At 39.9% G+C, this 15,062-nt stretch overlaps 1 protein-coding gene across 7 annotated transcripts in view; it reads right to left on the bottom strand.

The window, feature by feature from the left end:
- Positions 1-15,062, bottom strand: part of FARS2 (phenylalanyl-tRNA synthetase 2, mitochondrial) — a 380,087-nt gene that overhangs the window by 154,103 nt on the left and 210,922 nt on the right. For all 7 annotated transcript variants that reach the window (XM_065584915.1, XM_065584913.1, XM_065584914.1 and 4 more), the window contains one exon: positions 1,917-2,077. In XM_065584915.1, coding sequence (XP_065440987.1) covers positions 1,917-2,077 — 161 coding nt within the window. The remainder of the gene's footprint in view (positions 1-1,916; positions 2,078-15,062) is intronic.

The following is a 15,062-nucleotide window of genomic DNA, read 5'->3' as shown; positions in this document are numbered from 1 at the left end:
GAGAACGACTTTTGACTGTTACTATAGGGACCATTTTCATCTATCTCAAGAGGAGAGAAACCTCTTTTTTTGTTTTTTGTTTTTTTGGTACTGGCATAGAGGAATTTGAAGGAATAGTCTGAGCATCACGGAAGTGTTATGTTTTATGTTTTGAAGAGCTTCATTTAATGATGGTACAAGAAGAGCTGCTGTTAAATCTGGTCAAGGAAAGTAAAACACTTGTAATGAAATTCAAAACTCTCAATAAACATTATTTTATCATTCTAACTTCTGTATAAGCATGATGCTGATCTGAATTAAACTGAATGCTATGTGACAAGCTACCAGAAGAAATCAGGCAAATCCAAAGTCTAACTATCTTTAGGAAACATTGCAAGGCCTTCCTCTTTGAGAAGCTTTTCAGCCATATGTGACACACTCAATTCAAACACTCCTTTTATTCCTAAACTCCTAATAACTGCCCTCTCCAAAGGAAAACCCTACCTCAAGCAGAGTTTTGACCCTGTGAAGGGAGGGGTACCAAAGATTCATGAAGTCCAACAGGGCCTTCCTATTCCTAATGATTAGACATGGAAGGTGCTCAGATACAAGTGATGGGTGATAGTGTAAAATTCTGAAATAGATTAGATTAGATAAGATAAATTTCATCATCTGGAGCCTCACATCCACAATAACATTTAGAGAGAAGAAAAAAAAGTTGTTTTTTTCACTAGGCTTTTCAGCTTTGACTGAGTTCTGTCCGTCATTTTCATGGTTTGCTTTGACTAGCTCCTCCTTCCTGGAAAGTTGGAGTTGTAAGTATGCGTACTGTATTTGAATGGATGTCTGGGTATTTCAAACCTCCAGCTGGAGTTTGATCTTTGTGAACACACTGGAATATTTAGGTTTGCTCTTGTGTAGGTTCTTTTTACAGTATTTCACAGGAGAATTGTGGTGGCCTTTCCCCAATCTTATATGCCAATGCATCTTCATTGCTAGGTGATTGTACAAATGTGAGAGCTGTTTCAACAGATGATTCAGATTTATTGTAATTTATCTTTTAATATTATATTTACTTTCAAACAACAAAAAACCCCACGTTGGTTCCCAAATTAAGTGAGAGGAATAGTAAAGACACTAGTGTTTAAAGTCCACCTTTCCCACCTTGACATAGTACTGCAACAATTATTATCTAATTTCTCCTACAGAGACACCCAGTAAAATTTCAGTAGCTAGTCTAGCTTTTCGGTAACCCCTTCCACTGGAGCATGATGCCAGTTGACTTGACCTTCCCCATGCTGATGGTAAAGTATATTCTGAATGTAGCAGTGCCTTTCAATCAATTCATGTTCAGCTGCTGTATTACTGCAGCTGTGGCAGTCTGCCAGCTACAGAAACGTTAGGATGGTTTTGATGGCAGAGTTACTACAAAAGTGCTGCTGAAACCCCAGCGTGCAACTCACCCACAGAAGAGGCTGGAGGAAAATGCTGCTGATACATTGGGGCAAAGGAAACTTGTGCTTGTTAAGTATCATTAAAAGCTATACCCCCATACACATTGAAGATAGCAGGTCACATTTCCAAACTGTTTTGTGGAGGGTTGGCCAAGCAACTACCAGTGACTTGAATGTACATAGCATGGCTGTAACACCAAGCAAGGATCTGGGAATTTATTACAGTATTTTTAGAGGCAGCTTCCATTCAAAGCAACACAGAATTACAACCCTCCTTCAGGAAATCACTTAAGCACGTTCTTGAATCCATTCCTATCCTGGAAAAACACGTAAGCATGTGCGTCAGTGCTGTCCTGAACAGAAATGATTTTCTGAATATCCAGAGTTCAATAAAAATGTTCCATCATTGATATAACATCCCTTCTCCTTTGGTAATGACCAATCCCTCCTACAGACAGAAAATTATATATCTATCTATCTTACCTGAAAATGCACTTTTTGGTCAATTTGAGGCACACTAAACTGTTTCAGGAAGCGTTCGTCTTCACTCCAGAACAGGCGGATGTCAGGGATATCATAGAGGATCATGGCCAGCCTCTCTAATCCCAGGCCAAATGCCCAGCCAATTTTCTCCTCAGCACCAGCTGCAATAAACAAAGATAAAAATCCAAGGGTTTAAGAGTGGCACATGAAAAATTGCTAATACAATGCCCAACTCTTTCCCAAGGAAGATGCTAAAGAAGCATGAAAGGAAAAAGCATGAAAGTAATTGTCCAATGATGGAGCTAAAGCCTGATCCTCATCCCATCAAAGTCAGTGGCAAATGTGATCGAGGAAGCATGACCGAGTTCAAAAGTAAGCAAGGCTTGTGACCAGAAAGTCTTGTCACATGGTTCTCTGGCTGTAGTTAGACTTTGAAGACACAGTTAGCAGAAGTGTATACTGCCTTCCTTTACATTACTCCTCTATTGTGCTTATAGGTTAAACACTTAATATTTTATTCAATTATGCTGTATAATACATACAAAAATTGGTTTACGATCCAAAGCATTTTAGTTGGGCTGATAGGTGAGGCCAGTGCAGAGTTAGCACTGTCACCAGCATTTGGGAGGATCAAAACAGTCACTTTCAAGGTGAGAGTAAGATCAGTTCAGACCAACTGTTTACAGAACAAAGGGATTTAGGACACTGCCAGTGTTAATAACAACACCTCTACCCAGACAGCTCTTAGATCAGCAGAGGCTTTTGCACCTGGAGAAAGCTGTTACTCCCAGATAAGCAAGGTTCTGTTATTGTAGCAGTTAAATAATAATTAATAATTCTTTGTACTTATATAGCACTATGTATGTGAGGATATCTCAGATCTTTGCAGATGTTCATGACACAAGACCCCTGTCAAGAAGGCGAATATTCTTATCCTCATTATTTACAGTAGCGTAAATTGAGGCAGAAAGATATTAGAGTAAGTTTTTAAAAAAACGGAGCCTAAAGTTAGACTCCAAAATCCACATATAGACATCTGCCTGATTTTCAACAGTGCTAAGTTCCCAACAGCTCCCACTGAAGCTCAGCCCTTTTAAACAATCAAGCAATTGCCTAAATGTGTATTTAAGCTTCCATTTTTGAAAACCTTGGCCTAAGAAATGTGCCCCAGTTCACACAGGAAGCTGGTTATAGAATTCTGTTTCCTGATTTCTATCCCTGTTGCCATCCATGGAAGAAAACTCCAGCAGGGAGCCCATGAGAGCCTTCCTGTAATTAGGGCAATTGCTACCGCCCGAGGTGCACTGTCCCCATTAGTGCAGAAGAGGAACATCACATAGTCCTGGATTCTTGAAGGCAGACATAACAAGAATTAGAAAAGAAGCGTAATCATTGTTTTGATTTATTTAATTAACCTGAACCTCCTTATGTTACTTAGAATACAGAGTCCCTCAGCAGGATTCCTGTGCGCTTTATCTGTGTTATCAACTGGCTCACACTGCACTTTCCAGACATTGCAGTGGGAGGTTAATCCATTTTATAAAGAATAATCCATAGCAGGGATAGTCAATAGGCGGACCGTGGGCCAAATCTGGACCGCCAGACACTTTTGAACGGACCGCAACATCTTTTTATTTACTTATTACTTAAAACATTATTATTGTTTTTGTATTATTTTCTCTGGAGTCTGGACCTTGACAATACCTTGACCAAGAAATTTGGACCTGGCAAAAAATAACTGATTACCCCTGATCCATAGAGTCAGAACTATAAATACCCTTCTCTATCCTTCTTAGGATGTTCTCGGGTACAGAGTGAAGTACACATTCAGGTTCTTTGAAAGCAGACAAGATAAGAAGCAGTCTTTGCATATATGTCACACTAAAAAGGTTGAATTTTGCAAGTTTGGTTACACCAATTTTTATATCATATAAACGGCAGACACAAAGACACAAATGTCACCAAGTGACTTTTTTTTTTTTAACTCAAACTGAAAAAATAAAGGAAACTGAAATCTAAGGCTGCTGCTAAGTTATTTGGAACCCACTACAGATGACTGTGTTAATTACCAAGACATCTGATTAAGTGGGTTTTAGCCCACGAAAGCTTATGCCCAAATAAATGTGGTAGTCTCTAAGGTGCCACAAGTACTCCTCACTCTTTTTGCTGATACAGACTAACACGGCTATCACTCTGAAACAAGACACAATAGTGACTCCATAAAGTTGCACTGGGGTTTGTGCTTCGCACAAGGCTTTAAGCTTTTCTGCTTTGAACATGATAGTGTGCCCTCCCCAAATGTAAAGCACTTATTCTTTTCGTGTAGAATTAATTTTTGGAGAATTTTGATGTAAGACTGTTGATTAGTTTAAAAGGTATAAGTATTTAAAAACTGAGAAATTTGTATAATCTACTCTCTCAGCAGACGGATGCTCCAGAATCCAACCATTAATGTACAAATAATTATGTTTGTAGTCCTTACGGATGTGAAGAAAAGATGAACCAAAGGAAAATCAGTGTTAAAGTGTGGTCTTCCTGAACTGTATCCCTTTGCTCTCTTGTCATTTGCCTCCTTAGATGATAAACTTTTTTGGTCAGGGACCACAGATAGAATCCCAGCCATACTGAAGTCAACAACAAAACTTCCACTGACTTCAAAAAGGCCAGGATTTTACACCATTGTACAGTGCCTAGCACAATGGGGCCCTGATTTACCCTCAGAGCACTACTTAATACATAATAAAAACAGAATAGACTGACTGAGAATATAGCTCTGAGAGGTATGAACTGCCACTGCTTGTCTCAATAGAGGAGTTAACTCTGAAACCTAAAGATGCCAATTTAAATGCCAACAGTGTTAACTGTTTCACTACTGCTCATTTGAGCAGAGAGAACTAACAAAGGTGACAAATTAATCTGATGGAACTGATGACTGTGTATGTTTTTTGATGTGTAAATTTTAGCAGAAGGTCTTGATCTAGACTGTTTTTAAATGTTACTAATGTGCATATTTTGATTTATGAACAATTTAATAACAACCATTTCTGTTTATTCAGCAAAGTTTAACATATTATTTGACAAATTAATTAGTCATACACTGTATTTTTACAGTGAATATTGTGATTTCATGTCAGTTATTTATTTTTTACATGGAATGGGTCCATTGCATACTTCTGCAGTATGCGCATATGGTAGCCAACTGAGAAAACATTCTTCATCCAAGCAACTACTTTGCAAGCTCAGCACTTCAATGGCTCACCTATCCACAGGGACCTGCTCCAAGAACTTGTCTTTTGGATCTCCTGAACACTAGGAAGCCCACAGGTGGGAAACTGCTTTCCTGAAGACTTTATGAATTTTACGAGGCATACATAACAATGTTTTCCTCAGCCGGCTACCCTACAGAACTTGTCAAATCCCTATGCACCCTCAGAACACACCCCTCCTGCTGTGTCCCTTCCCTGCTGTCTTGTTTTCTACTTGTAAATGATAAGGCCCCTAGTCAGCAAAACATTTAAGCATGTGCTTAACATTAAGCATATGAATAGTCCTAGTACAGTCACAAGGACTAGAGCATATTCTTAAATGCTTGCTGAACGGGATTGCTAATGTGCTTAAAGTACATGCTTAAGTGCTTGAATCAGGGTCAAAGCATATACATTTTTAAAAACAAATATTTCTTGCAAGTACAACAGTTATCACTACAGAATTGATACATATAAAATGTACCTGAATAAAAAGTAAGCACCTATACTGACAAGAAATTAACTGCTGGGGGCAAATGGGCACGAGAAAGTGACGAGGGAGCTGGAAGTGACTGGGATGGAGACAAGCTGAGGGCTCACGAGTGAATCTGGTCAGGCAGCAGGTTTAAGGGAACCGGGGAGCTGGTGAAGCAATCATAGCTTCTTTGTTTAAAATGTCACAGGCCAATGGAGATAGCTTGAACATCTGTTCAAGCTTTCTCCAGCTGGCTCTCAAAGCTTTTCAGGCTGCCAGGCTCTTGATGCTTCATGTGAAAAGATTTAACCACTCAGCAGAGACGCATCACTGAAAGCTTCCTTGCCCCATACACAGTTTTAAAGAAGCCCTTTTTTCCGGCCCCGTGGTCAGTCTCCCATCCTGGGTCCTCAGTCCTCATAGATAAATACATTATACAAATTAAAAGAAAAATCCCCCCCCCCAACCACTCAAATGCCACCAAGACATTCTCCATTACAAATCTTTGTTAACTTAGAACGAAGATTGCTCAAATGTATTTCAAACACAAACATGTGGACACTGAAACACCAAAGAAATCATAAGTTAAGGAAAAATATATGACCAATACAACACCATTCTCCAGACTTTAGCCCACTACCATCACAGTGCTCAGCCACTCTAACACTTTCTACTCACTTAATTTCTGTACCAAACAACTACAAATAATTTAATCTTCTTTGGGCTGGACTAGAAGGTGCTATACTCTAGTTGAGAGACATATCCTGACCTGCCAAAGCCCAGGGGTTAAAGCTACTGAATCCTTTCTTACACCTATGGACAGAGATATACATTTTTCTGAGGAAAGAAAGCTTTAAAGCTATGGGTGAGATAAGACTTTTCTATCAGGTAAGATTTAAACTTTACTTTGTAACTTAATTTTAGGATCAGCCTAACATTCTCTCATATAAGCAACAGAGAGTCCTGTGGCACCTTTAAGACTAACAGATGTATTGGAGCATAAACTTTCATGGTGAATGCCCGCTTCATTGGATGCATGTAATGGAAATTTCCAGGGTCAGGTATAAATACGCTGGCAAGAATCAGTCTGGAGATAACGAGGTTAGTTCAATCAGGGAGGGTGAGGTCCTCTGCTAGCAGTTGAAGTGTGAACACCAAGGGAGGAGAAACTGCTTCTGTAGTTGGCTAGCCATTCACAGTCTTTGTTTAATCCTGAGCTGATGGTGTCAAATTTGCAAATGAACTGAAGCTCAACAGTTTCTCTTTGGAGTCTGGTCCTGAAGTTTTTTTGCTGTAAGATGGCTACTTTTACATCTGCTATTGTGTGGCCAGGGAGGTTGAAGTGTTCTCCTACAGGTTTTTGTATATTGCCATTCCTGATATCTGACTTGTGTCCATTTATCCTTTTACGTAGTGACTGTCCAGTTTGGCCAATGTACATAGCAGAGGGGCATTGCTGGCACATGATGGCATATATAACATTGGTGGACGTGCAGGTGAATGAACCGGTGATGTTGTAGCTGATCTGGTTAGGTCCTGTGATGGTGTTGTTGTTGTAGATATGTGGACAGAGTTTGCATTGAGGTTTGTTGCATGGATTGGTTCCTGAGTTAGAGTTGTTATGGTGCGGTGTGTGATTGCTGGTGAGAATATGCTTAAGGTTGGCCGGTTGTCTGTGGGCGAGGACTGGCCTTCCTCCCAAGGTCTGTGAAAGTGAGGGATCATTGTCCAGGATGGGTTGCAGATCACTGATGATGCGTTGGAGAGGTTTAAGCTGAGGACTGTAGGTGATGGCCAGGGGAGTTCTGTTGGTTTCTTTCTTGGGCTTGTCTTGTAGCAGGAGGCTTCTGGGTACAAGTCTGGCTCTGTTGATTTGTTTCCTTATTTCCTTGTGCGGGTATCGTAGTTTTGAGAATGGTTATGGAGCTTATGCTCCAATACATCTGTTAGTCTTAAAGGTGCCACAGGACTCTCTGTTGCTTTTTACAGATCCAGACTAACACGATTACCCCTCTGATAATTCTCTCATATGCATCTCAATCATGCTTATTTTTATACCTACACTACCTTTTATTATACAGTTTCCTTATTACTACTTCTTATTCCTTATTATTACTTCTGTAAAATTGCCAGTAAGGAATTATTTTATTCAAGACAATTAAACTGAGTCTTGGAACTATGAGACGGGGCAGTTACTGCAGTTACTGAGAGGTGAGAGAAACTCAACCAGTGGTTCTCATCTTGCGTCCCAATCAGCACAGAGCTTCGGCCCCTCAGGGCCATACAGGTAGTATTGGGTGCGACCCACAATGGTAAAAAGGGTGAGAACCACTGAACTAAACTCTGATCTTAAGGTTGAAGCGGTATCAGGAGTGTAAAGCAGCTTGGGTACAGTGTGTGCTGTAAATCAATGAATCCAAATCTGGCAGACTAAGGACTGGAGTGAGTTGATAAAGACCTGATTCCTCCCCCACTCCTCCCGTTTAAAGATTGTTATTGACTGTTAGCTTGAGCACCTTTACTGACTGAAACTGCAGGTAGAGATGTGGACTGTCACGTAGCCAGGACCCAACTATTATGACATAAATTCCCCTCAGAAACTAATCTACAGCCAGAGAATACTACAGAACACAAGTGTAACGAGCTCTCTGCATGAAACATTGCTTAAAATGTAGCCCCATGTTACAGTACTCTAATCTTGAGGTGAGAAATGCAAGGTAGGAATTAGAAAGAAAAGGATGCATTCTTCTTGCCAAGCACAGATGAGGAAAAAGAGTCTTGGCTACAGCTGTTACCCAGTAGGGGGTGAAGATTTAATAAAACCTCCAAATTGTGAACATGAGGGATAAATCACAAACACACTTCCTCAATCAACAGAGCTGATACACTTCTGTGCCATTTCTCCTGGTTGCGTCCCTGAATGTATAAGCATTATCCCAGTCTTATGTGCATTGACTCTCTGCCAGTCATCCTCATTCAAGCTCCAATTTCAGCTAAAGGCTCAGGGCCTGATTCTCCATTGTGTTTCTTCTGAGTAATGGGTGTAAAATGCTATCAAATGCAAAGTGGATGTAAAATGCTGTCAAATCAGAATGATAGAATCTTGCACTCTATTTACACGGGTGTAACGGACTACACAGGTGTCAGGCAGTGAAGAACTGCACCAACTGGGGTAGATCAGATGGAGACACAGCACTGAGGAGAATAAAAACTGTTAAGAGGAATTTGAGAAGAATTCTCTTTAATTTAAAGAAAGAGCTCTCCTCTCCAGGCTGAAATCTTGCATGCATGCTGATATGTATTTCTACAGCTGAGTTAGAAATGCCTCAAACAAAGACTTGGGTCCATATTTTACATGTGCTAAGGAATTGTTAATAAGCACTGGTTTTATAATGGTTTCTGAAAACAAGAGTTAAACAATGTTTGGCTAGTCAGCATGGACTAAGATCCATATTCTAAATGAAGGCCACAGTGATCAGATAAAGTATGTTTAACCCATGTTAGAAAGAAATCATTTTTAATCTAGTGTTTTAAAAAAATGGTTTTCTGGTATGGGTAAAACTCCATTATGGTTTGGGGACAAAGGGTGCTATAATGGAAATGCCAACACAGCAAAAGTCACCAGTCTAATATAGATGCGTCTAGGAACAGGATTAGAAAAGCATTCTATAATGAGGTCAGATGAATGGAATGTTAATCAACTGATGCTGAAAACTTATCAAAGTTCTGCTGAACTGATCTCTTCATCTAAAACGAAAATCAGAACTATTCATATTATCTTCTAACTCCTTTAAATTGATGCGTCAGGCTCCTGAGTGCAATCCAGTTTAAATTACCTCCTTAAACAAGGATGTGTCTTTCAGACTCTGCATGCTACATAAGCCACTCTTCAGGAATGCCAGAAAAGAAGTAAACATTCAATTATGCCTACCATATGAGGCGAAAAAAAACTGTTTTTTTTTTTAAACTCAGATTTGGAATAATTTTCTAACAGTAATAACTGCTTTGAGAACATAGCTTTGTCTCCTGTGTCAGACTGATCTGTTCTGTTTGCTTCACTTGAAAACTAAATAAAAGAACTTTAAAGACTTTGACTGAGTTTTTAATATTTATGTTTATTTTTCTTCCATAATCAAAATAGCCTTGTACACACTAAAAGGAGAGCCTATTTAAGAATAACTCCCAAGGGAAACAATCACTCCTATTAACTCTCTTCTAATAAGTAATTAACACATATCATCCTTACTTGCCAATATTTCACCAGGCTAAATAGCCAAGTTGGAAAGGGGTCCTGCTTCTATAGAAGTTCTTGGGCAGGAAGAAATAGATAACAGAAAAGAAGAGGAGAGGTAATGGCAAAAGGGGGATGGGGGAGATGGCAGAAATGGGAAGAGGAGAAAATTCTCCCTCCCACCCAATCAATTCTCCTTTTTATCCCCCTTCACTTTTTTACCTTTTCCATGTCTTGATTTCTCCCTTCCCACAGCTCTCACCTTTTCCAGCTTCCACATTCCTAAACTGACTCCACTTCCTCCCTTTTCCCCCCAAACTACCTTCTCTAAAGTCCTAGGATGAAACCCTGCCTCATTGAAGTTAGTGGCAAAACTCTCACTGACTTCAATAAGGACCACGATTCTACCCAAATCTCAGAAAACTTTTCTAAGTTATATAAATGAACACTGCCATAAACAGAACTTTCTCAAGCTCCATCAGCTGGATAAAGTTTCCACTCAGTTCTCACAAGCAATTCAAGATATTGGTTTTGAACCCAAAGCCCTTTATGGTCTATGTCCCAGCTACCTTAGAAATTGCCTTTCTCCTTGTATTTTACGCTAAAGTTATGAATAGCTGGGATGCTCAAATTTTAAGTCTTTAGAATTGTATGTCTGGGGGTTGGACATCCACAATGGATGACATGGGGGAAGCAAATTCCACCCATCTGATAAAACCCAAATTTGCTGACCTTCCAAGCATATTGCCTATCTACTTCCCAAGATTTTGCCTAATGGGTCGGACGTTGCTTTATTTCAGCACGTGTATGTTGAGTTCCTTTTTGCATTGCTAACATTTTGTCAACGTAGGTAGCTCTGGGGATTTTGTATGTTTTAAAGTGCCCCTAGAGAGAGTGATAATATAAACTGAAGAAAAAAATATTATAAATATAAAAGAGATTGCCATTTGGCTGGAGAGAATGAGAGGTACTGCAGTGTTCAGAAATTCAATTATAAACCTCATTTATCAGGGGTATAAACTACAGCTGGACAAATTCACTCCAAACAAGTTTATTGCCCAGATGCAAGTTTGTTGGCAAAATTTCACCATCATTAATCTGGGCTGTTTTGTGTTTTACTAGGGTGGTCTTTTCTAGATTTTCTCAAAGAGAAACAAGTACCGCACAATAGCTAAATCCAAAAGAACATCACATTTTGATTCAATTACTTGCTTGTATTTTATCCTTATATTAGGTGTGGGCTGTCAAAGTAGCTAACAGATTGAAATGCAACACTTTATACACAACACATCACCAAATACCATTTAGCATGTGATTGAGATTTTCTTTCAAAATGAAAACATAAAAAAATCTGTAAAACAGGTTATATATAATGAGTGCAAATTTTGATCAATATATTTGGAGGCAACATGGTATATGGGTTAGAGCAGGGGACTGGATGTTGCAAGCTACTGATGATTGTCAGATGTTTGGGGCAGGGATCGTCTTGTGGCTCTATATTTGTACAACGTCTAGCATAGTGGAATTGTGGTCCATGATTGGAACTCTGAGGCACCACTGTAATAAAATAAACAATAATAATAAATTCTAGGTTCCAGAGACAACTCTGCTACTCACTCATTGTTGGTCTTTGGAAAGTCATAATCTCCCTGTGCATCACTTTCCCCCTTTGTAAAATAATGCCCACATTTATAAAGGACTTTGTGATCCTTGGACAAAAGGCCTGACATATATGCAAAACATTATTAACATCTTCCTGCTACTACTTGTATACCGCTCTGAAGGCAGCATTATAAAAGAAATTCCCAGTCTGAAACGATATTGCCCAGGCTCATAACTAGAGCTGGTGGGAAATTTGCCACTGAAGAAGTTTTGTCGGAAAATACTGGTTTGTCAAATGCAAACTGTGCCACAGAGCCGAGAACCTGTTCTAACTGTGGTTCAGCTTCTGGCTCTCTACCAGAGACCCTGGCAATCCTGGAAGATCAGGGTGTAGCTAGGGTTCTCAGGAACTAGATTCCTGAGGCCAGGCTCTCAGGGCTTCCAGGCTCCCTGGTGTGGCGCTGGGAACCTGGAGGCCTCGGACAGGCTTTCATGGCCTGAAACTCCTGGACTTTTTGCAGACCTACCTTGGATTCACAAATCCTGGAGCCCTAGCAGCCACTGACTGAAACTGACATTCTTTTAGCACCAGTGCAACTGACAAGAATTTCAATTTCAGTCAGCAGTTGCCAGTCCTGCGGAGCACATTTTGTTTCAGAAACACCCTGGGTCAGTGTTGCTGAAATAAAATTTTTTCAGAATTTTGAGTTTGAGATAAATTTTGAAAAATTTGGTTTCAGTCAAATTTGGAACAAAACCAAATTTTGAAATGTCAAAATTTCTGATAAATTGGAAATCCCAAGTTCTGACCAGCACTACTCATAACTATTTAAAGTGATTGTGACATGATAGCAAATGTATACTGATACACCAATAAAATTAATTTCTCTCTTGTAGAACAAAGTGTACAACCACATCTAAAGAACCAGTTATTCATTGTGCTCTGAAAAATCTCTGCTCACAGCAGCTAACCCTGATTTTCTCTTTTTCTCATCAGAGACATACTCCTTCAGTTCTTGCACTAAACAATTGTAACGGCTCTCCTCAGGGACCAGAGAAAGTATTATCGGCTTTTGAAGCTGTGCCCACATATTGATCTTCTGTCTAAAAAATTTCAACAGTTGTACACTCTTGGCCATAAACATTTCTGTCAATAGGTCCCTTGTGCTATCCAAGGATCGAATTATTTTTAAAATATATTCCCATGAAATATGCATTATATGGGATTAGACTCTACAAGCTTTGAAAGAGAGTTCTACTGAGTACATCACATTCTACTGGGCTCTTTCAAATATTGTTAGTGCATACTTTACTTCAGGGTACCCAGTGGAAAGTGCTCACAATTGGATTTCCATGGTTGACAAACTGCTTAAATTTCAACAATTATTTGTATCTACAAAACACACACAGAAACAGTATTGGAAGACTGTGTACTTTGTACACAGCCCTGAGTAAGGGGTAGTGTTGTTATAATAACTGGACCTATACAATTTATGAAATATTCCAATCACATATAACAATAAATGTTGCTGATAAAAGGCGCAAAAGGAAGACAGAAAGACTGAATTAGATCAAACAAAAAGACCTACTGATATAACTTAAGGACTGTGTTAAATTCATGCCTGGTAAACAAGTGAAGTGTGAGACTGGACATCAATAAACCAAAATTGGTGTCAGAAATTGGCCTAATTGGTGGAAAAAATAATAAGCGGATAGACTATTCTGTCCGTCACTCCCCCTTTTGAGGTCCTTAAAAATAAAAGAGATTTTTGGGAGAAAACTGGAGGCTACAGAAGAAGCAGCTGTCTGACAACAAATCCTAGCCACTGTCTCCTGGAACTTCAGGATCTAACATGGCACCATCGGGCCTTCGTCCTGATCCCAAGAGGTGTCCTAACCAGACCATGCCAGAGGTAGGGACCCATAAGACATCTTCACCTCCTCCAACTCTGGCTGAATCTCAAACATCACCTGGGATGTGAGATTTTCAGTCTGGCAGGGTAGGAGGATGTAAAATATTATTTTTGCTGCTGGGACAGCTTGGCAAACAGGGTATTGTAGGAGTTCTCTAATTTATCACTGTACCTTGTCAGGCACAGCTAGAGCAAAAGACAGGTGCTCTTTTTTAGTCTTCATTTATAAATAAATGAATACATGGTAACATACACAGCTCTCCTTCATAGACCGTTAGTGCAGAATTTCTCATTCTTTCCAAAACACAATACATTAACACAAAATCATTAACAAAATAAAACAATATAACAAAAGAGAACTCCCATAATCTGCATTTCAAAGAATCTGTACAATTTATATGTGCACCATATCATATTAAACCAACCTTTGGCTCAAATCTGTATTTAGTGTAGTATAGTGTGGTGTAAATTAATACAGAGAAACTATCAATATGCACATTAAAAGTGTAAAGAGGGAAAATAATAATTGAACGTGCTGAGAGCGTAGCACTGAACATAGACTTGGCTCAGTTTGTTACGGCCCTGTTCGTACTGACTGGCCTAACTCTTCTTTTACAAGCACAGTTCAGCATCGCTGTGATTGACCTTGCTCAAAGGGGAGGATTTTTTAAGGTGCTCAAAGTTGACCTAACCCTATTTCCACTGAAGTCAAAGGTGACAATACTCCCGTTGACTTCAATAGCAACAGAGTTAGGTCGTCACTGAATCCTTTTTAAAATCCCACCGTAACCGTTCCCCAAAACATCTCTATGCTGAGTGCCTAAACCGCCTATAGAGGGTGAATTTCACACTTCATGTAGATAAACGGGCAAAAGGAGCTGGATAGGCTTCATCTTCTAGGGGTAGGGGTGCAAGAGTGAGGGTGATTGCTGGAAAGTGTGAGGAGGAGGCGAAGGAGGCAGAGAAGAAAAAGATGTCACCCAGGGATTAGGAGTGAGAAATTGGCGTTCCCATTATGAGGAAGAGGGGGCATTGTGTGTCCATTTCAGGTTGAACTTTCATCCTAAAACAAGCACTTCACACCCCCGCCATCAAGGGGAATTCCACTAAGAGTAAAGAAATCAGCAGTGAGAGTCAACCCCCCCCCCCCCACACAACATATTTAGTTTTTAAAATTCCTGTGATTTTTAAGCCAAATGCGTGCTTTTTGGTGGCATCTGTCAGGATTTTGGATTTCTCAGGTTTGGCAATACTGTGAAAATACTGCTTAACTCCTTTCCCAGTCCCTTTCTGCCTTCTCTCCTCATGCTCCACAAAGTGGTCTGTAGCGCTTTTTGCCTTTTTTTGGTACAGCCCCTCCGCTATGGAGTGGAAGTCACATCCACCTCCTTGTCCTTGCTTAACAGAAGTATATAGAGAGAGATAAGGTGAGTGAGGTAATATCTTTTACGGGACCAACTTCTGCTGGCGAGAGAGACAAGCTTCAGAGCTCTTCCTCAGGTTAGCTCTTTGTGGCTCAAAAGCCTCTCTAGTATCCTGGGACCGACATGTCTACAACTACCCCGCATACAACAACAGAAGTATATTTAGTCACAGACTGTTCTGCAAATTAATACAGCAGCACCACCACCAGCAGATAGAACCATGTGGCATGACATATTTGGGGTGGGAGGCCTGAAT

Source organism: Chrysemys picta, chromosome 2, assembly GCF_011386835.1.
Source record: "Chrysemys picta bellii isolate R12L10 chromosome 2, ASM1138683v2, whole genome shotgun sequence".
In the NCBI taxonomy this organism is placed as follows: domain Eukaryota; kingdom Metazoa; phylum Chordata; order Testudines; family Emydidae; genus Chrysemys; species Chrysemys picta.
This window is presented reverse-complemented; position numbering and strand designations above follow the sequence as displayed.